The 23,802-nt window shown below is 44.3% G+C and overlaps 1 protein-coding gene across 3 annotated transcripts in view; it reads left to right on the top strand.

Moving 5' to 3' along the window:
* The window catches only part of RANBP3 (RAN binding protein 3), a 92,489-nt gene that overhangs the window by 61,200 nt on the left and 7,487 nt on the right, over positions 1-23,802 (top strand). For 2 of the 3 annotated variants that reach the window (XM_088448904.1, XM_088448903.1), the window contains exons 7-12: positions 7,230-7,322; positions 7,414-7,520; positions 17,384-17,503; positions 17,681-17,784; positions 19,726-19,804; positions 21,697-21,796. In XM_088448904.1, the coding sequence (XP_088305030.1) occupies positions 7,230-7,322; positions 7,414-7,520; positions 17,384-17,503; positions 17,681-17,784; positions 19,726-19,804; positions 21,697-21,796 (603 nt within the window). The remainder of the gene's footprint in view (positions 1-7,229; positions 7,323-7,413; positions 7,521-17,383; positions 17,504-17,680; positions 17,785-19,725; positions 19,805-21,696; positions 21,797-23,802) is intronic. The other variant, XM_088448905.1, reaches the window with a different exon arrangement.

Raw genomic sequence — 23,802 nt, 5'->3', positions numbered from 1 at the left:
GCGAGCCACCATGCCTGCAGCGTGGCGAGCGAAGCGAGCCCGCAAGGGCCCGAATGGTAATTCCTCATCTGTACGCTACTTGCGTATCTTCATTAACTAACTAAGATGCGTAAGTAGCGTAACCAGCGCCTCCATCTGGGGTCCGCGAAGATGAGGAAGTACCGTTTGTTTATATAGTGTACTTAGAGAATTAAATTTTTTATTCATCGGATCACACTGTCTAAAGGTAAAGAAGTGCTCTCTGATATACTGGTTTAAATGTGTCGTTTCTAGGAATTTCCATAATTCCATATTATTGTACATATCCAGTTCAACTCTTCTTGAATCTGGATTGAACTTTCTCTTCAGTGTTGCTCTAATGAGCAACTATGGGGGGAATCAATTTCAGTGGGAAGTGCCACCATTCATCACCTCTGTGCCCGGCTGCGTACATATCGAGCACGGTAGTGACGACCGTGTAAGTCTTCTTTCACATCTCTATGGGGTTGAGAGAGAACTTGCAATGTCGGTGGACGCAATGTCTGGTAATTGAATTCTCCCTATGTTTTTTTTCTTTTCTTCTCTCCCCCGGTCTGTGATATTTCTAGCCACCACCGTTATAAGTGGAATTGCTTAAAGAGCATTGTTTTATTTATTTGCTGATAAAGTCTCACTTGAGGAAAATCTGGTATTTCTGAAGTAGTTTCGGGTAAGGGTTTTTTTGTAAAGTATTGGATACAATTAGCTTGTGTTTTATAGTACTTCTGCATTGTTAGGCGTGTTAGAATGTATTGCAAATTTTGGTCAGTTTTCCAATAATTAATACTTCTGTTTAAAGTTAAAACCATGTAACATGTCGATGATTTACATTCCTTTCCCTATCAGCATTGCTTTGTTAGTTGCACCATATAGAATATTGTCTATTTCAATGCCAGGTCTAGATATTTGGGCTATGGTGACTCCTTGCAGTAGAAGATAGTTAATCAGTTTTATGTAGTTTTTAATTTGAAATTGTATTTTTTGTAATCTATAATTTTTGAGTGATTGAGGCAGGCACCGTATTTCATGTGACATCAGATTTCTTATATAAGTATCTCATGTGGACAGTGTTGACTGAAAGAACTCTGGAAGTACTTCTAAGTCTTATTCCTAGCATGTTAAGCAAATTGTGAAATGATTATGGTGTGCATCGGTAAAGCCTATTTCTGATATGGCTGTTTATAGTTATTTAGGGACCTGCAGTAGTAGTCAAACAGATGGACATCAAGGCAGGCCGTTCATCAAGCTGTTCTTTGGCAACTTGGATAACTTGTGCAACTGTAGACTCTTGTATATAGCTGGAATAGGTCTCGCATGGAATGTTCACCAATGGACTTGACAAGCATTCTGCAAACCTAGTGATTGTGTTTGTTTAAAAGCGCTATCTCCCCCAATATTTACTGATTTTAGGTAGACCTTAAATGGAGCTCTAAATAATGCGTCACTCCAGCCAGGGTTGTGGTGTTGTGAGGAAATCTTTGGTTATGCCATGACTTGTCACAGCACAATTTCATGTATCTTGATTGTGAACCAAAAATTCCTGGTATTTGATTTTGTAGCATTTATAACAGCTAAGCTTTTCTGGCTTATGTACCAGTTAAGAGCACAGAATGTTGTTTAATCTTGTTTAATATGATCAGGAAAATCACAATGCACAATTCACAAAAAAGCTAATAAGATCACATATATTACATATTTCAAAACCATTTCAGAAAATAAAGGGGATTATATCAGACCGCTGTTATGATCCTGTGTTCAAAACTATTGCTAACTAGGAATCCTTAAAAATAAAATATTTCTTTTGGAGTGTGATAACTTTCCACACAGCATATGAAATATAAGTATTAGTTGAATTATATGGGGCAACAATTTTATACTGTAACTCCTCTCCGAGGCTGATCTATAAGCTGGACATATTTAATGTAGTTATTTCCCGAATAAATACATCCAGGAATCTTCTCAAATACGAACTTTTAAAAGGGAGTGTTTTGCTGTAGTACATTTCCTACATGAATCCCAAGGCTGACGATTTACCCATACTATTGGTGGTCCAGTAACTGGATGGCTATAAACTTATCCAGGGCCGTAACTAGGGTAGTGCGACCGGGATGCAGTCGGGATGCCGACTGTCTAAATGCGCCACCGTCGGCATCCCGACTGTCTAATCCCGGCAAGTGTCTAATGACCTTCGTCGAAATCCCGACGCCTGTCATTAGACCTACGCGGGGAAACCGACACCTGGCTTACCGATCGAAGGTGTGCCGGGTGCGGACAGCCAGGGGGGGGTCTGCAGATGGTGGTCGTTCATACACACTGAACGACAATCATTTGCAGCGGGTCGGGCTGGCCGGGGGCTGGGTAGGGGGCGTGGCCTAATCGAGGCACTTGTGACCACGCCCCCTTTGGAACAACCCCCATGCGCTGCGCTCTGGGCAGGGGGGCGCGCTGTGTGCTCCTCAGCCTGGCGCACAGCAAATGGGGGGTGTGATAAGCATGATCGCTCCCCTCCCCTTTTGGCATAGGAGACTCTCCGGCTGCTGCTTTAGCAGCCTCGGACAATCTCCCAGTGCAGTGTGTGCTGGGCTGCTGTGAACCTAAGAGGGATGGTGAGCGGTGCAGAACCCGGGTTATTAGTACCCGCTTGCGGGCCCCCCCTATCGGCGCCCCTGTGTACGTACACACTTGCTGATGGACAGATATGTCTGCAGACATATCTGTTCATCGGCTGTACAGCACAGCCAATGCGATATGTCTGTGAACGACGTTGTTCAGACATATCGTCTGTACACACTGACCGACGGGGGCACAATATATTGGCCGATCAAGTGATCGGCCAGTGTGTACCCAGCATTTGAGTAGTTTCAACTTTAATCACTAAGTTACTTGCACTTAATGACTTTACGAGTACTACTTTTTGGGTGTGTACTCCATTTATATCTTTTATTTTAATGATGCCTTATTATGCCATAATCATGAGTGTACAGTTTATCTTATTATGTTATAGTGCACACATTCTAAGATGATATTCACGGGATAAGATAAACGGGTTACTGCTGTACTGAAGAAGGTTCTGATATTTCATGTAATAAATGCAAATAGTAGAAAATGATACAGCTGAGTAACCATTATTGTAGGGAAGCAGTAGGGTAGATCATAAAAAAGACTATGGCCATAAGAGTGCAATTGATGAATGAATATTAAAAATGTGGGCAGTACTACATTTTTCCTTTTGCAGCCAATAGGTTTTTTTTTTTTTCTTCAACCAATTACCTGTTCTTGTTTTTAGCCATCAGAAGGATGACTAATACCCCTTTCAGACATACCGGGAATTTGGCCTGCCGCATATGTGTGAAAGGTACCTACCCAGGAACACGTTCCCAGTAGCTGATCCTTCAATGGACCAGGGAATTTCCCAAGACTTAAGTCCCGAGAAATTGCCCTGCTTATGTCTGAATGGTGCTACCCGGGCAGCTTTTACATTGCGTTGGCAGCGCAGAGCGTCCTATAGAACGTTCAGCGCTGCTGCTTTGAGTTGGCAGCGCAGAGCGTCCTATAGGACGTTCAGCGCTGCTGCTTACCACCCCGCGCCGGTGGCTGTGTACAGAGAACCCCAGCCAGATGCTGGTGACACCCGCTGGCGGGTCTCTGTCACAACGGGCCGCCGGCTGGACCACCAGGGCAGATTTAAATAATTTAATGATAATAAAATAAAATGGTGGTAGTGATTGGTCGGCTGCATGATGATGAAATCCGTGGCAGTCAGAGAGGGGATAGGCTAGGAAGGGCAGAGAAGAGGTAGGTAATATTAAAAACTACAAAAACCTTGCTCTTGTCTGAAAGGGGTCTACCTGGGAATTTCCCTGGTAGACACTGTAGTGTGAAAGGGGGGTCTCGACCAAATACTCGGGAATTTACACAGGAGAAATTCCCGGGTCTGAGCAGGAAATTTCCTGGGTCGTGTGGCTGAAAAGGGTATAATGCACCTTTTGGATGATGAAGTAGCTGGTCAAATGATGGTGTGTTTATACTATTTTAGATATTCACTTGATCTGAAACTCCTTCAAGTGGAACTGTGCAAATTACACTTCCTTGAAGGTAAAGGCCATTTTTCCTTTGACCTGCATGCAGAAAAGAACAGAAGTCAGTTTGCAAGCCAATAGAGACTTTAATAGTCAGTGTAATGTAAGGGGAGAATATTGCAAAAGCACCCACTACTGTCAGAAGCAGATCTAGGAAAACGGTTCATTAAGGTGAATTTTGGTAGTTGACAATCCTCATACATAAAATATATAGTTTGGACTCTTGCTTATGTCCTGAAGCAATGCTGGGGACCCCGTCATCACCAACAGATCATCCAGACAGTAAAGTTTGGTCTTGTGCCTGAAGCCCAGAAGAGCAGCCTTTAAAAAAAAATTGCTGCTTTAAACTTAGTGTTGAAAAAAATTGGCATTTCAGCAAACTTGTACTCTATTACATTCCCCACCTCTCTTCTGTAGGAATTCAGGGCTTAGGAAAACAGATTGTTATAGTCCTACATGTTGCACTAATGAGTGTGGCCTACAGCTAAGCATACTACATTACAACAGAGATGCTGGTTCTTGAAAACTTAAGGGTTCACTCTAAGAGGTAGTGAGTGCCTCCTGTATGGCACAGAACCACTGAAAAGTTGTAATGGGTAGCTGTCTGGTTGTTAGTCTATAACTTCTACAACATTTTAGAGATTTATCTCTTTTGTGCCTAAGGAAGCTGGTGTTTAGGAAGGCTTGCACACAACTTTATAGAACCATAGAATTTGACGGCAGATAAGAACCACGTGGTCTATCCAATCTGCCCTGTTAGGTTATTAGAGTTGTTTTAGCGGCTAGTGTATTAAAGTTATGGTTCGGGTGGGGCTTGGGGTTTACCGGGATTGTACTGGATCCTGGCTATGCGCAATAGCGTCACGGAAATAAACATAAATCTAAATAGTAGCAAGCAGAATGGTTTCTCACTACAGTGTCCAAGAAGGATTTCAGTGAGGAATGTCCAGGATATGCAGGTGTTAGTGGTGGAGAGTCCGCAAACTGTCAATAGTTTGATAAAAGCAATCCCTCAGAAGCAGAAATGTCTGCTAGAATGTTCTCCTGTTTTCCTTTTGTTTAACTCCAGTATAACTTTGCCATAATGCTTAAAATCTAATTACACTTTGAAAATATGCTTCAAAGCATTCTGATGCTTTTGTATGTTCCAGTGGTTCCACCAAATGGATGCTTGAGAAAAAGGGATGTCTGCACTCACGCAAAGTCATCTTCTCAAAATCTGTTGGTAGTACTCAGGCCTTCACTGGTTGCTCTCTGTAATTGCTCCTTTTTGCTCTAAGGGCCGAATTCAATACAGTCCGATGATGAATAGATGTGGGAGGGAACTCCTGAAGCTATTCAATACACCACGCTGTTTGGGCGGCTAAAGGAGATCTTCTCGCACCCCCAGGGGGATGCGAGGAGAAATCCGAAAAGTGCCAGGCGCGCAGCTGTTAGCACCGCACTAAGCCGGCAAACAGCCACGCGCCCAGCACTTTAGTCAGAGGATGCCGGTTACTGCGCCTTAACACCAGGTTGTCACCAGAACCGGCATTCTCTGCCTTAACCAATTACGTGGGCGCGGTGGGTAGGCCCATGGCCATGATTATGCCAAAACCTCTATTTATTTATTGCAAATTTCTTTTGCAAAATGCATTATATATTATAATGTAAAGTAAGTAATGTTGGAGTTGTGCACTTGTAATTCTTCTTTTTGTGTTCTCAACAATAGTCTCCACAGGTAGTGTGTGTGTGTATATGTATGTGTGTGTGTGTGTGTGTGTATGTGTATATATATATATATATATATATATATATATATATATATACATACACACACACACAGTCAGGTGCATAAATATTGGGACATTTACAGAATTTCCATATTTTGGCCTCTATTCACCACCACAATGGCTTTGAAATGAAACAAGATGTGCTTTAACTGCAGACTTTCAGATTTAATTTGAGGGTAATTACATCCAAATCAGGTGAACAGTGTAGGAATTACAACGGTTTCTATATGTGCCTCCCACTTTTTAAGGGTCCAAAATTAATGGGACTATCAACTCAAAAGCTATTTCATGGACAGGTGTGGGCTATTCCCTCGTTATTTCATTATCAGTTAAGCAGGTAAAAGGTCTGGAGTTGATTCTAGGTGTGACATTTGCATTTGGAATCAGTTGCTATGGACTCTCAATATGAGATCCAAAGAGCTGTCGCTATCAGTGAAGCAAGCCATCATTAGGCTGAAAAATCAAAACAAACCCATCAGAGAGATATGAATGCATTTCACTTGATGAAGACAAAACTGAAGGGAAAATGCCCCAAGAACAAGTAGGAACTGAAGACATTTGCAGTAGAGGGCTGGCAGAGCATCACCAGGGATGAAACCCAGCGTCTGGTGATGTCTATGCGTTCCAGACTTCAGGCTGTAATTGCCTGCAAAGGATTTGCAACAAAGTATTAAAAAGTGAAAGTTAGATTTAGGATTGTTTAGTTTGTCCCATTACTTTTGACCCCTTAAAAAGTGGGAGGCACATATAGAAACCGTTGTAATTCCTACACCGTTCACCTGATTTGGATGTAATTAACCTCAAATTAAATCTGAAAGTCTGCAGTTAAAGCACATCTTGTTTGTTTCGTTTCAAAGCTATATATGTATATAATATTATAATTTTCAGGGTGTGCAGTCTGACCAGGCAAACAGCGCGTTGTATTGAATAGCTGCGGGAAATTCTTCCTGCAGCTATTCATCATCGAACTGAATTGAATTCGGCCCTAAGTTAGCAGTTATTAGCTGTAGGGAGATTTGCATCTTTTCCTGTCTTTCCCTCTTTCATTTGCTTTTCTTTATCCTGTCCTGTACTGTGTGGTTTATTAGATAAATAGTGGAAGTGATTGGCAGTGGGAGGGGCTCAGACTTCTGTGAAGCCTGTGTCTGCATCTCTTTACCCCATGGTTCTAGTGTCACCCCAACAGATTTTGAGAATAGGGTTTACCAAGTGACCTGAACATGTTTTCCTTTAAAAATTGCTGACATTTGGATAAGTCTGTCCAGGCTTGTCTTGCATAGTATGTTGTTTTTCCTGTATTAACTGGCTCTGTTGTCCTGTTATCTAGTATTAACACTAGGCTTTGTTTTGTACCTTTCAGGACTCCCCAGCCAGAAACCCAAGGAGCAACAACGCAGCGTGCTGCGTCCAGCAGTGTTACAAGCTCCACAACCGAAGGCTTTTTCCACACCATGTAAGAGCTTTGCCTGTAACATGGTACTCATATGTTTATACTTTCATAGATTTATTTATTTTTCTGTACTTTTAATTTCATTTTCTCCCAGTTTTCAGTAGTGGAACAAATGGCATCAGTGTGTCCTCCGAACCATGTGGCTCCGCTACAAATATAGCTATTGCTAGCCCTGCTGCTCCATCCCTTACCTCTGATAAGGTGAGTTGTGTGCACTCAATTTCACAATACAGTACTTAAGAGTTTGTGCCAAGAAAAAAAGTGTGTATACATTTGTATAACAGTTTATGAAAAAAATGTTTTCTGGAAAGATGAGCTAAGACACTAAAAGTTCTTGCAATAAATGTGTTCAAATCAAACCAACATTGTAAAAGAACAATTACAATTTTGACAGAGTCAAAGTAACAACGCAGCCAATAGGTATTATAGCACAAATATAACATATCACCCTACCTGCAGTTTACAGCTTATTTGGTGTTTTGCTTGCAAGCAGTAACTGACTGTTACCACTTGTACTGGTGCTACCAGCCACTCTTCAACTGAGCACCAATGTCGTCCTCCAGTAGCACCTGGAACCACTTCTGGGTGGCCTGTGCAGTTATGGTTACTCTTGATTCTCCTGACCACTTTGAATGTGGGCTTTGGACATAAAGTTGGATTGATGTGCTGGGCTCCACACTCAACAGCTGGGTTTGTTTAGACGGTTAGTTCTGGTCTGTAGGTCACAGGAACACATCAGGTGTAACTGCCTGGCAGGAACAGGGCAGGCGATTTAGTAGTAGTGATGTTTATTTGCTCACAAATAGCACTTCAAACAGCTTTAACAAACTTGGGGCCATATTCAATTAGTTTCGCACCCACGATACTTTTCCGCCTGTCTGACTTTTCGCCTACTTCACGTGTTTTGGACGCGAAAACGTTTCGTGCACGCAACCGCTATTCGCCGTATTCAATTCCAAAGGACACGAAAACGCGTCCCAGCGAAACTCAAACAGGCGAAAAGTGCTGTCAAAGATGGGGAAATCAGCCTAACATCCCCCAAAAGATGCACTAACATTGGGGATCAGTATAGATGTCCCCGAATAGCCCCCCTGAAGCTATTTGGGGTACTTAAGTGCTTTAAATTGCCTCTATATAGCATCTTTGCACAAGTGGTGAAGAATAGCATTAAGAATTATTTCTACTTCAGGGTCCATAGGGTATCCACAGGATACCTTGGGGTATAGGTGATGACGTCAGGCATCGGGCACCATAGAGTTAAGTCTTCAGCCTCCCAGGATGCACTAGGTCCCCCTCCTACACCCCGCCCCCGAGCCAAGGCATCTCAGTTTCGTGTGGTGCCTGGCCGGAGTCGGATGCACCTGCTAGAGGGGGGCTTAGAAGAGCCCCTGAAGTTTTCTTCATTGCAGCTGTGGCTGCACATCTGGAAGTACAGCATGGACAGTCAGTACTGACGTCCATGCTGTCTTCCCTACACCCCCGCCGGTACCAGAACGCCGGTACCGATCCGGGGATGCTGGTAAGTATCTGGGGTCACAGCTAGCGGTGACCCCAGATGTTTTGCACCATGGCCGGATCCAAGGGGGACAAAGGTAAGAAGCAGGGGTCCCGCGGTGGGACCCTGCTGAACATGGTCCAAAAGTCCCCAGGCAGGGGGCTCCCTGGGGACTGGCTGCAGCCTGGAGTCAGGTATTAACCTGCGCTTCCACTACCCCCCTGGGACAGCGGACCGCAGCAGAGCGGTAGTGCTGCGGCGTCCCAGGGGTTAAATGCATGCCAGGGGAGCGCGCCTTCCCTGGCTAACAGCCGGCGCCTCCCCCGCTGCACACAGCCCTCTCTGCACACGCCGACTGGCCCTGTGGCAGCGCTCCTCCCCCAGGCCAGCCTCCTCTATGCTCCTTGGTGACCATCTTAAGAACTCATGGTGAACGCAGCTGGAAGCCTAAGATCGGAGGCATCGTGGTCTGGGTCCCCCCGCATACCTCTCCTCTGCTTGGTCAGGTCTGTGTATGCAGCGCTGTGTCCTACCAGACTCTGTGTAGTTGAGTATCAGCGCTGATAGTGCAGGTTTTATTTTTCTGTGCATTGTATGCGACTGTGCTAGCGCTGCTGCCTGTACTTTTCATTTCTTACTGTCAGCCTTATCACTGTCCCTGTTCTTTCTGCTAAAGCCCTTGCGGTGCGGTGCTGCAGGGTGGTCTCTCGCTATACTACCGAGTATTGTGAGAGGGGTCACATACTTTCCACCATCATGTCTGAGAGTGACTTTCCTCTCCAGCTTCAGTGTACTACCTGTAAAGTACCTATAGTGGAGGGGGAGGGTTAGCGCGGAGGGGCTATGCCTGCAGTGTTTTTTATTGGCGCGGCCAATTACGGTCACAGCACCGGTACAGGAGCCGCCCTGGGCTTGTTTCGCTAAGGCGCTTACAACCTTAGTGGGCCAGTTAGCTCCGCAGCCCGCGTTCTCACAGATGGGATTGTCCCAGCAATCAGTGGTGTCGTCACCCATGCAGGGTTTCCCAAGGCAATTGATGGTACCCCACAGTCTCCCTATTTCCCCTCCCCCGGTCTCTCAGGAGCCTGCGTGGGTTAATATCCTGACTAGTTCTGTACAGCACTTGTCGGATGTGTTTACAAGGGGAGTCTGTGTTGCGGCCACATAAGCGGCCGGTGGCGTCTCTGTCTGTCTGCTCCTTATAAGGATGACTGTGACGTCTGATGATGGGGAGATTCTGGATCTTTCCGACCAGGAACCTCTCCGTACTAAGGAGGCGGACGCTAGGTCCAAGGTGTATATTCCTGGACTTATTTGGGCAGTCCGCACAGCTTTGGTGATTGAGGACGAAGATCCTCCGGTGTCCAAATCTAAATATGCCTTTTTTAAGGATATTAAGGGTGACGCCACAGTGTTTCCTCTTTTTGGTGGACCATTTAGAGGAGGCGTGGAAACAGCCTGGCAAACGATACCAGCCACAGAGGCGTTTGGCGGTGGCTTATCCGTTCGCGGATAATTATTTTTCTAAGTGGGAATCTCCTCCACAGGTGGATTCTCATGTGACACGCCTAGTCCGTAGTGCCACATTACCCATGCCATCCATGTCTTCCCTTAAGGATGCTACGGACCGCAAGGTGGAGATCTGCCTAAAGTCCGTTTACTCCCTTGCGGGGGGGGGGGGCAGCTAGGCCGGCTATGGCCATTTGCTGGGTTGCCAGAGCTAAGGAGCGCTGGGCTGACACTTTGTTCAGCCGAAATCGAAGGACACCTCCAGACGGAGTTGATCGGCAGTCTCTGGGATTCGGCCACTTATATCAATGAAGGGGCCTTGGATATCAGTACCCTGGCGTCTCGCATTTCTTCGGCAGCTGTAGCTGCTCGTCGCACCTTATGGTTGCGATCTTGGAAGGCGGACGCTGATTCCAAAAAGGGCTTGGAAGCGTTGCCTTTTAACGGAGAAGTTCTATTTGGTCCGGACCTGGACAAAATTGTAGCCACACTGGCGGCAGCCAAATCGGCATGTCTCCCGTCTGCTGCAGTTCCTTCCGGTTCAGGTACGTCGTCCTTTCGGCCTTATAGGGCCCAGGGTAGGCCTAAAGCGCAATCCTTTCCCCGACAGGCTGGCCCCTAAGCCAGATGACAAGCCTGCAGCCTGACGGTCCGGGCCTCCCTTTGGGGGATCCCAAAGTGGGAGGCTGCCTGCTGCAGTTCGCCCGGTGTTTGTCAGTCACCACGACAGACACTTGGGTTCTCGAGGTGGTTTCTCACGGGTACGCCCTCTCCTTCCGGCACAGACCCCCGTCTCGATTCTTCACCACGGGTCTGCCATCAGACCGGAACAAAGCCTTGGAACTGCGGAAGGTTTTGCACACTATGCTCCAGGCTGGAGTTAGAGTGCCTGTTCTATTCTCCCAGAGGGGCCAGGGTTTCTATTCCAATCTCTTTTTGGTGCAGAAACCCAATGGGTCGTATCGTCCGATACTCAAGCTCAAATCTCTCAACAAGTCTTTGCGTGTGCCGAAGTTTCGTATGGAGACCCTGCGCTTCATCATTCTGGCGCTGGAACCTGGGGACTACATGGTGTCATTGGAAATACAGGACGCTTACCTGCATGTCCCTATTCTTTTACGCCATCAACAGTTCCTCAGGTTTGCAATCCGCAACGACCACTTTCAGTTCCGTGCGTTGCCTTTTGGCTTGGCGACAGCACCATGTGTTTTCACCAAGGTGATGACGGTCATGGCAGCTTCCCTGCGGCTGCAGGGAGTCCGCATGTTACCGTACTTGGACGACCTTCTCTTGGTGGCAGGATCTCCAGAGCTCCTTCTACGCCACTTGGACCTGACCATTGCGGTACTGCAACGGCACGGCTGGTTAATAAACTGGCAGAAGTCCACCCTGATCTCGTCTCAGCGGATTCTGCATCTCGGAGCCTTATTGGACTCCGGACAGCAAAGGAGAAGTGTCCCGAATCCTGGTATGGGCGGAGCGCAATCTCCTGGCTATATCAGCAGTATTCATCCCGGGAGGGCTGAACTGGGAGGCGGACTTTCTCAGTCGCCAGGACGTTCATCCGGGGGAATGGTCCCTGCACCCGGACGTTTTTCAACTGCTGGTGGACAGGTGGGGTCTTCCAGAGATCGACCTCATGGCGTCCCGGCACAACAACAAGTTGCCGGTGTACGGGTCTCGCACAAGAGACGAAAAGGCGTCTCTGGTGGATGCTCTGTCCGTCCGCTGGACGTTTCGGTTCGCTTATCTGTTTCCTCCATTTTCCCTTCTTCCGCGGGTAATCCGGAAATTCAAACAGGAAGGAGGGACGCTTCTGTTGATGGCTCCCGCATGGCCCAGACGGCACTGGTTCTCAGACCTTCAGGGTCTGTCCGTGGCCAGTCCTCTGCTGTTGCCGCTACGACCGGACCTTCTGTCACAGGGTCCCTGTCTTCACCCGGACCTGACTCGGCTGTCTTTGACGGCGCGGCCATGTTAAGGTCCAGGGGTTTTTCCAGCTCTGTAGTGCGAACCATGCTCAGAGCTCGGAAACAGTCTTCCGCGAGAATATACCATCGTGTGTGGCATACGTTTTTCCAGTGGTGTCGGCCAAGAGGTTATGCACCTCCGGGAATTTCGTCTGTCTAGAGTACTAGCCTTCCTACAAGCGGGACTGGACCATGGGCTTCGCCTTGCTTCTTTGAAGGTGCAGGTTTCTGCCCTGTCTGTCTGGTTCCATCGTAGGATTGCTACAATCCCTGATGTGCGCACCTTTATGCAAGGTGTTCTGCGAATTCAGCTCCTTTTGTTCCACCTGTGGCGCCTTGGGATTTGGCTGTGGTCCTGAGGGCTCTCCAGGGACCGCCGTTTGAACCACTGGGCTCAGTGGATCTTAAATGGCTAACAGCTAAGACTGTTTTCCTTCTGGCCATCGCTTCGGCCAGACGTGTTTCTGATTTAGGGGCTCTCTCTTGTAGACCCCCTTTCTTGATTTTTCATGGGAACAGGGCAGTGCTGCGCACTCGTCCTGAATTTCTTCCCAAAGTTGTTTCCCGGTTTCATATTAACGAAGAAATCGTTGTGCCGGCTTTTAACTAACCTGGTCTTTCAGTGGGTGAGGCCACTTTGGATGTTGTTCGGGCCTTAAGGACTTATGTTGACCGCACTTCTTCATTTCGGAAGTCGGACGCCTTGTTTGTCCTCTATGGCTTCCGTAAAAAGGGTTGGCCTGCTTCCAAACAAACTTTGGCAGCTTGGATCCGTATGGCCATTTCAGAAGCTTATCTTCATGAAGGCCTGCCGGTTCCATCTTCTGTGAGGGGTCATTCCACTAGGTCTGTGGGTCCCTCGTGGGCAGCACAACGTGGTGCCTCTGCAGTCCAGATCTGCAAGGCTGCCACGTGGTCCTCTGTCCACACCTTTGTGAGGTATTACGCGTTTGACACCTTTGCCTCTCAGGATGCTTCCTTCGGGCGGCGGATTCTCCTTTCAGCACAGGAGCGTCCCCACCCTTGAAGGATACTGCTTTGGGACATCCCCAAGGTATCCTGTGGATACCCTATGGACCCTGAAGTAGAAAATGAGATATGGTAAGAACTTACCCTTGTTATCTCTATTTCTACGAAGTCCATAGGGTTCCACAGGACTCCCGCCCTGTCGCACCTGTGCTGCAGATGGGCTTTGCTCTGGTCACCGGTTTTTCCGTCTCCCTCTGGTGAGAATGTGATTCTTGTGTGTGTCCAGATCTTTTTTCTCTCTCATCCTTCACCTCCTCCGGCCTATGGCTTGGTACAGAACTGAGATGCCTTGGCTCGGGGGTGGGGTATAGGAGGGGGACCCTAGTGCATCCTGGGAGGCTGAAAACTTAACTCTATGGTGCCTGATGTCATCACCTATACCCCAAGGCATCCTGTGGAACCCTATGGACTTCGTAGAGCTAGAGATAACAAGGGTAAGTTCTTACCATATCTCATATTTTTTCGTGAAAATAGGTAGTCCTGTCAAATTTGGGGTACTTGAAAATGAGTGCAAGCATGGTTTAAATTTGCTAAAGTGAAGTTCTAAGTGACGTCAAAAACTCACCATCAGCAAGCACCTGCAATCAAAATAACACATCCCCATACTTGCAGACAGCCCAAAAGTCTATTTAGCTACTTTTGTAGCCCCCATTTTCAGTCGTTTTTTGGGGTGTTCCTTTTTTTTTTTTTGTTGACGCAGTTAACCTTTGGGGGGCTGTCCCAAGGGTGTAGAGTAGTTTCCGCACCTTTGCACCCCAAAAAAGCAGTTGTGCACTTTTTCCGCCTGCTATTCATAGGCAAAACTTTTTCGCCTATTACATTGCATTGACTTTCCGCATACGCGATAAGTCTTTGCAATGGAATTTGGCGAAAAGTTTCCGCCTGGTGAAATGTCATCATCCGCAATTCTTTTCTGTACAGTTAACGGGTTGTAAATACCCAGTTAACGCACAGGTTCCCTTTTTCACCTGAGTTCCTTTTTAACGGCCATTAAAAAGGGGCATAAATTGAATAGCTTCAGGTTATAAAGCACAAGGCTTCCTCCCTTTTTCACCCCCGTTAATGGGTTAATTGAATTCCCCCAAAGTGCAGATATATCAGTTATGTGGCACATTTAGCCCTCTTTTCTCCTCTTTATTTATTACAACAGAGAAATAGGAAAGGACAAGCAGACAATAATAGAAAGATACATTGCAGACAGATATACAATAAAGAGATTGCAAACAAAAGTACATATGAGAAATGACTGCATTGAGACATCGTTGTTGGGTTTACATAGTTTTGTACACTTGTTGACTGTAGTAAACCAGCCTGAACTGATTCCCCAATGCAGTGTTTCCCAAACTCATTCCTCAGCACTGCTGAAACTATTCCTGCTCCACTAAATATGGGTGATAACATATCATCCTTAAATATCCCACCCAAACTGACTTCCTGTACTTCTCTGGGTTCTAGTGTCACCACTAATCTAGTTTAGCTCTATGGTTAAAAGCCAGATCCTGGAGTTTTCATTATGCACTGGAATCCTTCAGGCACAGTTGCCCTCTGTTCCCAACATGAGAAACTAATGTGCAGCAGCTCCAAATACTGTTCTCGCACTCCCATCAAATTTATATGAACCCTGTCCCCAGAGCAACAAGAAAACCTTTCAGTACTGCTGGTCATTCAGTTCTGGACAATAGTGTGTACTGGTCTGTTACTTCCAGGGGCAGAGTTTCACCAGTACTGTGTTTTTATATACTTAAACTTATTTAAAATGTATAAAGGGTATTCGTCAGATGGTCAACAGTAACAATGTCAACAATCGTGATTCTCAGTATGCTGACTGCTAGAATTAGGCACTAGCAGGAGGGTTTGGGGTAGAAATTAGGGATAAAGGGGGTAGAATACTCACTGGAATGCTGTTGCTGAGACGCTGCCGCTGGAACTGTTGTGACCGCCGAGACCCGGAAGAAGACTCTGCTGCCACTAGACCACCAGTCACTGTCGTCCTGCTAAATATGTCGACTGTTCGATTATGATGAAATTCTCATGTCGACCTAATGAATGTTGACATGACTGTTGACCAATCACCCCACACCCGTGTAAAGGTATCCTTTATCCTTGGTTGTCTAGTAGAGAGAGAACAAATTTGGCCTCATTCTATCACTGCTCAGGTTTCCATTAATAGGAACCAATGTGGTGATATGATGATGCCAGATTTGTTCTGCCCTTACTAGACCACCATGGATAAGTGATTTCTTTATCATTTTAAATATGGTTAAGCTTATGAAACACTTTTAGTTAAATGTATGTTAATGCAAGTCAGGCACTGTAAGGCTGAATTTCAAGTAAAAACATTCCCATTTGCGTGTGTAGTTAATGGGTCAGGGGACACTGCCACACCCACACATTTATATATTTAAAAAAATAAATATATTGTGGGCTCTCTTTTTAATAAGAGCACTATAGAAAATGCAATTGAAAAATACCATCCAACACCAGATGACCATCAGCAATCAAGGCCTCACAGTTTTTCTAAGGAGATAACTCTGATGCTTAGTTACTGTGACAAATATCCCACACTGGTCTCACTGAGATAGTTACTCCTCTTTGTCTGTGATTGTAGGGCAAGGAAATCCCTCTGAATAAAGACCTTAACTTGTCCAGCTTATGCTAAATTCTAATATATAATCTCCTTTGCCTGCGTCTGACCTGCTTATTTACAAGTCTGCCTGTCTGTTGTGAACATATATTTCATGCAATGAGACAGGTGGACAGCAAGCTCCACAGCTGATACTGGTTGATGGGAAATTCAGACTGCCCAACATGTTTAAGGCTTCATGCCCCTTTCCTCGATGGTACAGAGTGCTCTAAGGGACTTGTATAAATGGTGTACTTCTCATACATATTAATATGTTCTCTTTTTTTGTTACTTTCTTTAGTTGTTTTTTTTTTTGTTTTACGATGGGGAATGTCTCCAGCAGAATCTTCGAGCCAGTGTAAAGCATTGCACTTTACCTAATTAGTCTACTATTCTGTTACCTGGAAGCTTGTTCAGTTCACTATGAGTGCCAGTGTCACTGCCATGTATTCAGACATGATGTTGCCAGTTACTACAGTAGCTGATGTCATTTGTTCTTAGCTACATGCTCTTCTAGTTATTGCATAATTTTTAGTACATTTTCCAATGCCTTTTAAGATGGTGCTCCTCAAGACACACTAATGGAGCGTACACACGGTCAGATTTGTCAGACTTGTCAGATTTGTCAGATGAACGATTGAACGATTAAACGATTTGAACGATTTGAACGATTTTACCAAAGTTTTGAACGATTTGAACTATTGAACGATTTTTGACTGCATTAAAATGAATGGAATCGTCCAAGTCTGACTGCAAACACATCAGATGTCAGAAATCGTTATCTGACCATCGGGAACGCGCATCGTTGATCGTCCATCGTTCAGGCATGTCAGATATGAACGATTTTCCTTCAGATATGAACGACTGAACGATTTTTAAATCGTTATCGTTCATATCTGAAGGAAAAATCGGACCGTGTGTATGCACCATAAGACGTATATTTACTGAAGTGGAGATGTTGCCCATAGCAACCAACCAGATTCTAGCTATTATCTTCTAGAATGTGCTAGATACATGTTAAGTAGGGGTAATTGGAGATGTTGCCCATAGCAACCAGTCAGATTCTGACAGTCCATGTTTTTAGGATATCAATGCTTGTTCACAGATGGTTAAAATGACTGAGGTACTAATTAAGGTACTTGTGCCCAAGCATGCCTATCCTTAAAACCTGTACTGTTGTTGTGTCTTGAGAACCAAGTTTGAGAAGCACTGCTTTAAGGAATCCCCCTTCGCTCTATTTTTCTTAAATGTAAGCTAACTGGGGCAAATTTTATGATATATTCTTCTTAAAGTCCTCCTTAGATGAAGTTCAGAAATATTTGTGTATGAAATATTCAGAAACCTTTGCAATATAATGTTTCTTAACAAATGTGCACAGTCATGCGTTCCTTTTAAATAAAAAGACATGCATATATAAATAGGCCGTACTTTACTCTAGGCCAGCGACGCTCAACCCGAGTCCTCGACCGGTAAATTTGGTACTGAGGGCTCAGAGCGAGCAGAGCAGAACTCTCAGCAGTCCTTTGTTTTTGGTCAGAATCTTCGAGACAGAGTGAAGGTAAGTTGACCAATTCACTTCAAGTAATACAATGTTTGTACTTGTATTGATAGCGTGTACCCCTTCCCTGCACTTATACTGAGATTTATCAGTGTTGTTCCTACAGTGTTTCACTTAGTGTTTTGTTATTTAAAAAAAAAAACATAAGGAGCTACTGTATAATTAATGTATTTGCAGCTTGGAGCTGAAAGTAAAGATTCACTTGATGGGGAGAATACTGGGCCACAGAGTGCAGATGCTCCAGCACAGACCAATTACTTTCTACAGTACATCAGTTCCAGGTGAGTCCTTCAACGACAATAAATAACAACAGTTCAAATTTATTATTAACACTTTGTTACAAGATGAAATGTCACCTCAAAGTAGACTTAAGCTGGGTACACATCAGACGATGTGTACATGCCCCGAAGTCGCGGGCAACGGTTCCAACATGCGGCAAGTATACACACTTGCCAATGCCGGGTCTGATATTCTACAACATGGCATCGTTAGCGTAATCCTCCGTCGCCCCTGCAGTAGGGCCGACCGGGGTGTCGCCAACTACTTGTGGGAGCGCGCATATCGTGGGTACACACTAGAAAATGTACCCGCTCCGATCCGTGGGATCGAATGACAAATAGTCTACTCTAGTGTATAACCTAGCCCAATATCGAGAACGATTTAGTCAAGCTGATTGGCAATCTATTTATTGGCTAATGGGCTTCATTATAACAGTGGCTATGATGGCCGTTATCAAGTGTTAGGATATGTTTAACATCTACTGCAGTGACCACTGTATCGGGAAGTGAATCCAATATTGCAGCGCGTAGCTGGTAAACGACCATGTTGCCGAAAAATCATCCAGTTGGTTCATGATTGGACATATTGATAAATGTGGTTGGAACTCATAAACTCCTTTTTTGCTGAACCACTGGATCTTTTCCTTTTTGGCCACTTGTGGTGCCAAATTATAAACTGATCCTTGTTTTTCTACCTATAATATTTTTATTTTACCTGTGTTTCATGGTCAATTCATTCTTACATCTGGTTGTTCAATAAACATAAGATAAGTGCAGTGCTGGAATCATTCTAAGTGTGGCGACTGTCTGTGTGTAATGATGGAATCAATGTTGTCTTGGGGCACTATAATGTGACATATGAGCTGGTGGCACTGTGTGGTATAATGTGACATATGAGCTGGTGGCACTGTGTGGTATAATGTGAACTAGGTCACAACTACAGATCAGAACATTAACTAGGGCACCATTCTAGATCATAAAATGAACAAGGGCACTACTATGATGCATAAAATGAATAACTGCTGTGGAAAGAGGTGTCTCCATAGAAGAAACCTCTTAAAAAAATTTGCTATGGGGTCCAGAAAGTTCTGGCTGCAGGATTAGTATCCATTCAGTCACGAGCATCCATGAGGTCGGACACGGAGGTTGGGTGATAAAAACTGGGTCACAATGAGCATTCCAGTGCATCTCAGAGATGTCCGATGGGGTTGATGGTAGGGCTTAGTACAAGCCAGTCAAGTTCTGAGACACCAAAATCGGCAAATAATTTTTTTAGGTCCTCATTTTGTGTATGTGGGTACTATCATGCTGAAAGAGGTAAAGACCTACCTATCTGTTTCCACAAAGCTGGAAGCACACAATTCTCTAGAATAGTGGACCTCAACATCTATCCTCAAGTATCCCGAACAGGATTCTGTATGTGGAAGCAGGTGAGATAATTACTGACCCAGCAAAATAGATTAATCAAGACATGACCTGTTGGGGGTTACTTGGGGACTGGAGGTGAGAACTTCTGTTCTAGAACATCATTGTAAACCGTAGCATTAAGATTTCTCTTAACTGGAATGAAGGAACCAAAGCCAAACAATGAAACACCATTTATTCTTTCTACCACATGAGTCTACACATGCTGGTACACTATTGCTTTCTCTAATGAGTGTACTTTAGCCTTACAGCACAATATTAAAGCAGGGCAACCCATTGCAGATTGCCTCTTTTACCTAACAATAGGACATCATAGATCGGGTGGATAGGCAAATTTGGGGACATCATTTTGTAACCAGCTTTAAAAAGTTTAGGGGAGCTTTTTTTTTTTTTTTTTTACGGTTTAATGGTTTGCCAAATTTGGTACTATTTCATATTTTGTTATTACATGATAGTGACCTTTTATGCCTCAATAAAGTGGTTTGTAATGTTCACTACAATAATTCTGCTTCTTTGTAGCCTAGAGAATTCAGCACACAAAGCAGAAGCAGCATCCAATAAGTTTGTATTTGGGCAAAACATGATTGAGAGAGTTCTGGTGAGTTGTCTCCTTGTATGATTTGTAGAACATATGACTTGCAGTCTCTTAGAAAACTGTATACATTGCCTTAACTTAAAGCATGAATTAACATGGCTGTTACCTACACATTTGATCATTGCCATACCTGCCATTGGAAATAATGAGAACAAGTAGTATATGGATTTTTTTCATCATGATTGAGTTGTGATTGTTTTTTTTTATTTATTAGCCATACTGGTTACCACTTTGAAGTGCATTGCATATGTTGCACCATCAAAACAGTATGTTTCTGTGCTACCTAGGGTAGTTGTAAAGTCACAGAGATAATTTGTGTGCAATAAGTAAAGGAAGAGGGTACAGATGGATGGCGGCAGCATCATAGGTTGTTTAACCCCGTCACTGTGGAAGACGAGTGGGGCTTGTCATCAGCATACCCTAAAACTGCACATACTGCATAAAAATCAGTGATATTGATGTTGGAATGTGACAAGCGCTAACATGTGAAAATGGCCTCAGCACAAGGGTGAGAACACCCTCCGCAGCGAAGGGGTTAAAATACAGACTCTACACATTACAGAAAAGTGCTGAACTAGAAGGCAAAGAAGTAAGATATAATATATATGTACCTGGTTTTGCCTTTTAAAAATTGCTGGTTTTATGCTGCCCATCCACTAGCAGACCATAGAAACGACAGCACGATCACGGCATTGTAATCGTGCTGTCATTACTATGTCTGTGATAAGCCTACACTGAACGAGCAGTCGTTCAGTGCAGGCTCATCAATCATCTGGCAACATGCTGAACCTGACGTTATCAGGTTGACCAGCATGTTTGCCCTATGATTGATGGCAGAAACGACCAGCGGGCGCGCGCATCGCTGGTTGTTTCCGACTATAAAGTGCCCGATTTGCAAGCGATTGCACGATAACGTCGTTATCGTGCAATCGCCTGTCAAAATCGCCTAGTGGATGGGCAGCATAAGTCTAGCAGCTAAATCGCCAACATATTGTTTCTGTCTGCAACTCAGTCTATTAAATATAACCCATAATCTTGTCTGAATTGGTAAACAGGACTAATGCTGCCCATCCACTACTAGATGCGGGGACGACTGCACGATTACGACGCCGTCGTCTCCCACGGGGTGAAGTGCCTAGACTAAATGTTCAGCTGTTCCGTGTATGCAGATCAATCATCCCCGAACATGGCAACCTGACGGTGGTCGTCAGGTTGACCGTCATGTTCGGGCGATGATGTTAAAAACGACCAGCGCGCGCATCGCTGGTCGTTTTTAACATTTTACTGCCCTATTTGCGGGCGATTACCAAGCGATAACGATGGTCGTTATCGCTCAATTGCTAGGTTTAATCGCCTAGTGGATGGGCAGTTTTATGCTGCCCATCCACTAGCAGACTTGTCCCTGAAAGATGAAAGATCAAAAGATCTTCACAAATAGTTAATCAATTCCTGATGATCGTTATCGTTCATGTGCATGAACAATTTGTGAACGATTGCACAAAACGACCAAAGACCATAGACCAATAATTTTTAAAGTAGTTGTTAATAAAAGTGGGCTGAAATATTTATTTAAATATATAGATGTTGGTCATTCCGGCTTTGAAAACGTGCACCGATGCATGAACAATAACGATGTCCAATAACGACTAATTGACGGGCAGAACAGGACGACCCAAACGACCGGCGGGATCGCGCATCACTGGTCGTTTAGAGCATTTTACTGCACGATTTGCGGATGATTTCCAAGCGATTGAAACGATAGCGACGTTCGTTATCGCTCAATCGCTAGGTTTAATCGCCTAGTGGATGGGCAGCTTAAATTTGTTGTTGTGTTTTTTGTCTTTTAAAAACTTGTACTTAAGCTTAAAACCTTTTAATCAATCCCACTACTGCAGAGTCCTCCCAGAGCCGAGGCAGGTTCTGACAGCAATAAGGAGAATGCTGGAGTAGATTCTGGATCAGATGGATCTTCGTTGGAAAATACTCCAGAGAAATGTAAGAACTGTGTTGTCTGTGAGCGTGCATGCCTGTGGAAGCTATTGGATTATTGCAATGTATATAAAACTACTTACTATACATGCACACTACTAGTGAGGAATGTTGGCACAGTGTTCAGGTACACTATACTGGTATTTCTTCAATGTCCTCTGTTTCTGAGCATTTCTTGTGATGCCTAACTGTTCATTTATGAGTTACAAGTGCGATGCTAGTATGTATGTGCTCTGTCACTGATGTATAATATAACCTGCAAGGCCATGGCAGTAATACTGTCTTGTGCCACTCTTGTAGTGGCAGCGGGAAGGTCACCACGCCGCAGCTGCCGTCAGGTCAGGCAGTCTGGCATGAAGTCAGAAGAATTGAGATACCCTCTGATTCGATGCCAGGCTTTCAGTATATTGGACCAACTCGCAGTAAATCTTATGTTGTGAGGCAGTTTAACTGTCTGGGAGCTATCTTGTTACAGGACAGGCACATAATGTACATGGTACATTTACTACAATGTAGTGATTACAAATGTGACTGCAGAGATGAGGAGAAACCTTTAACAATATGTTGTTAGATGTAATAAAATGAGATCAGGAAATTGTTCTAATAAATTGGTAATACTATAGTCCCAAAGCTGCCACGGCATGCTTTACGGTATGCAAACTAAGGCTGCTGTTTTAAGCAGCATGTATTGGGAGAAAGCATAGAAAATAAACTTCCTTTCGTGCTACAGGATTCTACATCTATTTAACCTAGTATTTCTCTTGCATCCACTGGGTGACACACAAATCATGGCGGTATAGAGGTATGTGCAGGAGCTTGGGCACTTTAAGAAAATCTTAATAAAATATATTATTCTGCCTCTCTAAATTTCCCAGACAAATGCAAGTTAGTTTTTTTTTTTTTTTTTGAAGGAGTAGGATGCTCTTCTTTATTGGGCCTCCTAGGACAGCACCGGTTTAATTATTTCATTAATTTGTTTTCTTACATTTTCTATTTCTTTATTTGCTAATACTGTACCAGTGACAGCTGTGCAGCTATCAGACAACTTGGCACATTAGGAGATGGGAGCATAGGAAGAGGTGTTGTACCTCTTACAGTTGACCACTGACCTCTCTACGCAGCTTTTATTGCATAGACCACATTCCAGAGCATTGACTATGGAGTCAAAGAGGAGTGATACTTTGCGGTTTATTCTGGTGCTGCATGGCATAGCCTCCTGGCTGATATTGAGGGTCGAATAAACTTGGCTTACCAGTCTTCCTAAGGTGCTGAGGGGTCTATTTATTAAGCTGTGTTAGGATATAAAGTGAACGGTGATAAGGTACCAGAAAAATCACCTCCTAACTGACATTTTTCAAACACAGCCTGTGACATGGCAGTTAGGAGCTGATTGGCTGGTACCTTATCACCGTTCACTTTATAGCCTAACACAGCTTAGTAAATAGACCCCTGAGTGAGGAAAATATTCACTACAGTCTCCCTTCAATGGTTTTGGTAACAAACCTGGGTTAGCGAGAGCCCTTAAGCTGGGTGCTCATCCCAACTGGGACAAAACAATAATCCTGAAAACATGACCTGTTGGGGATACTTGAGAACTAGATTTGATAACCCCTGAAATACAGTTTAGGAAAAACAGGAGTATCTGCCTAAAGTGTGTGCCCAAATAACCAGTAGTGTAGTTCTACTTAATGTGCGCATACACGTAACGATTTTGTAACAAACTATTTTCTGTCAGATTTTCCCTTGAAAAAGTGAACGATTTTTTGACGTGTAAAGAACGGTTTTTACAACGATGAACGAAAAATGTTTCTTCCCTTAATGAAAATCGTTATGTTGGACAGTCTGAAATGGACGATGACCAATAACTACAAATGGGAGCGCGCTTGATCTATTATCGTTCGTTATAACTCAGAAACTGAACGATTTTTGGAACGATAACGACGTTGTTAACGACAAATCGTTCAAAAAATCGTTACGTGTGTATGCACCTTAAGGATTCCTGGAATTCCTCC

Source organism: Taudactylus pleione, unplaced genomic scaffold, assembly GCF_031769625.1.
Source record: "Taudactylus pleione unplaced genomic scaffold, aTauple2 ptg000471l, whole genome shotgun sequence".
NCBI lineage: Eukaryota > Metazoa > Chordata > Amphibia > Anura > Myobatrachidae > Taudactylus > Taudactylus pleione.
This window is presented reverse-complemented; position numbering and strand designations above follow the sequence as displayed.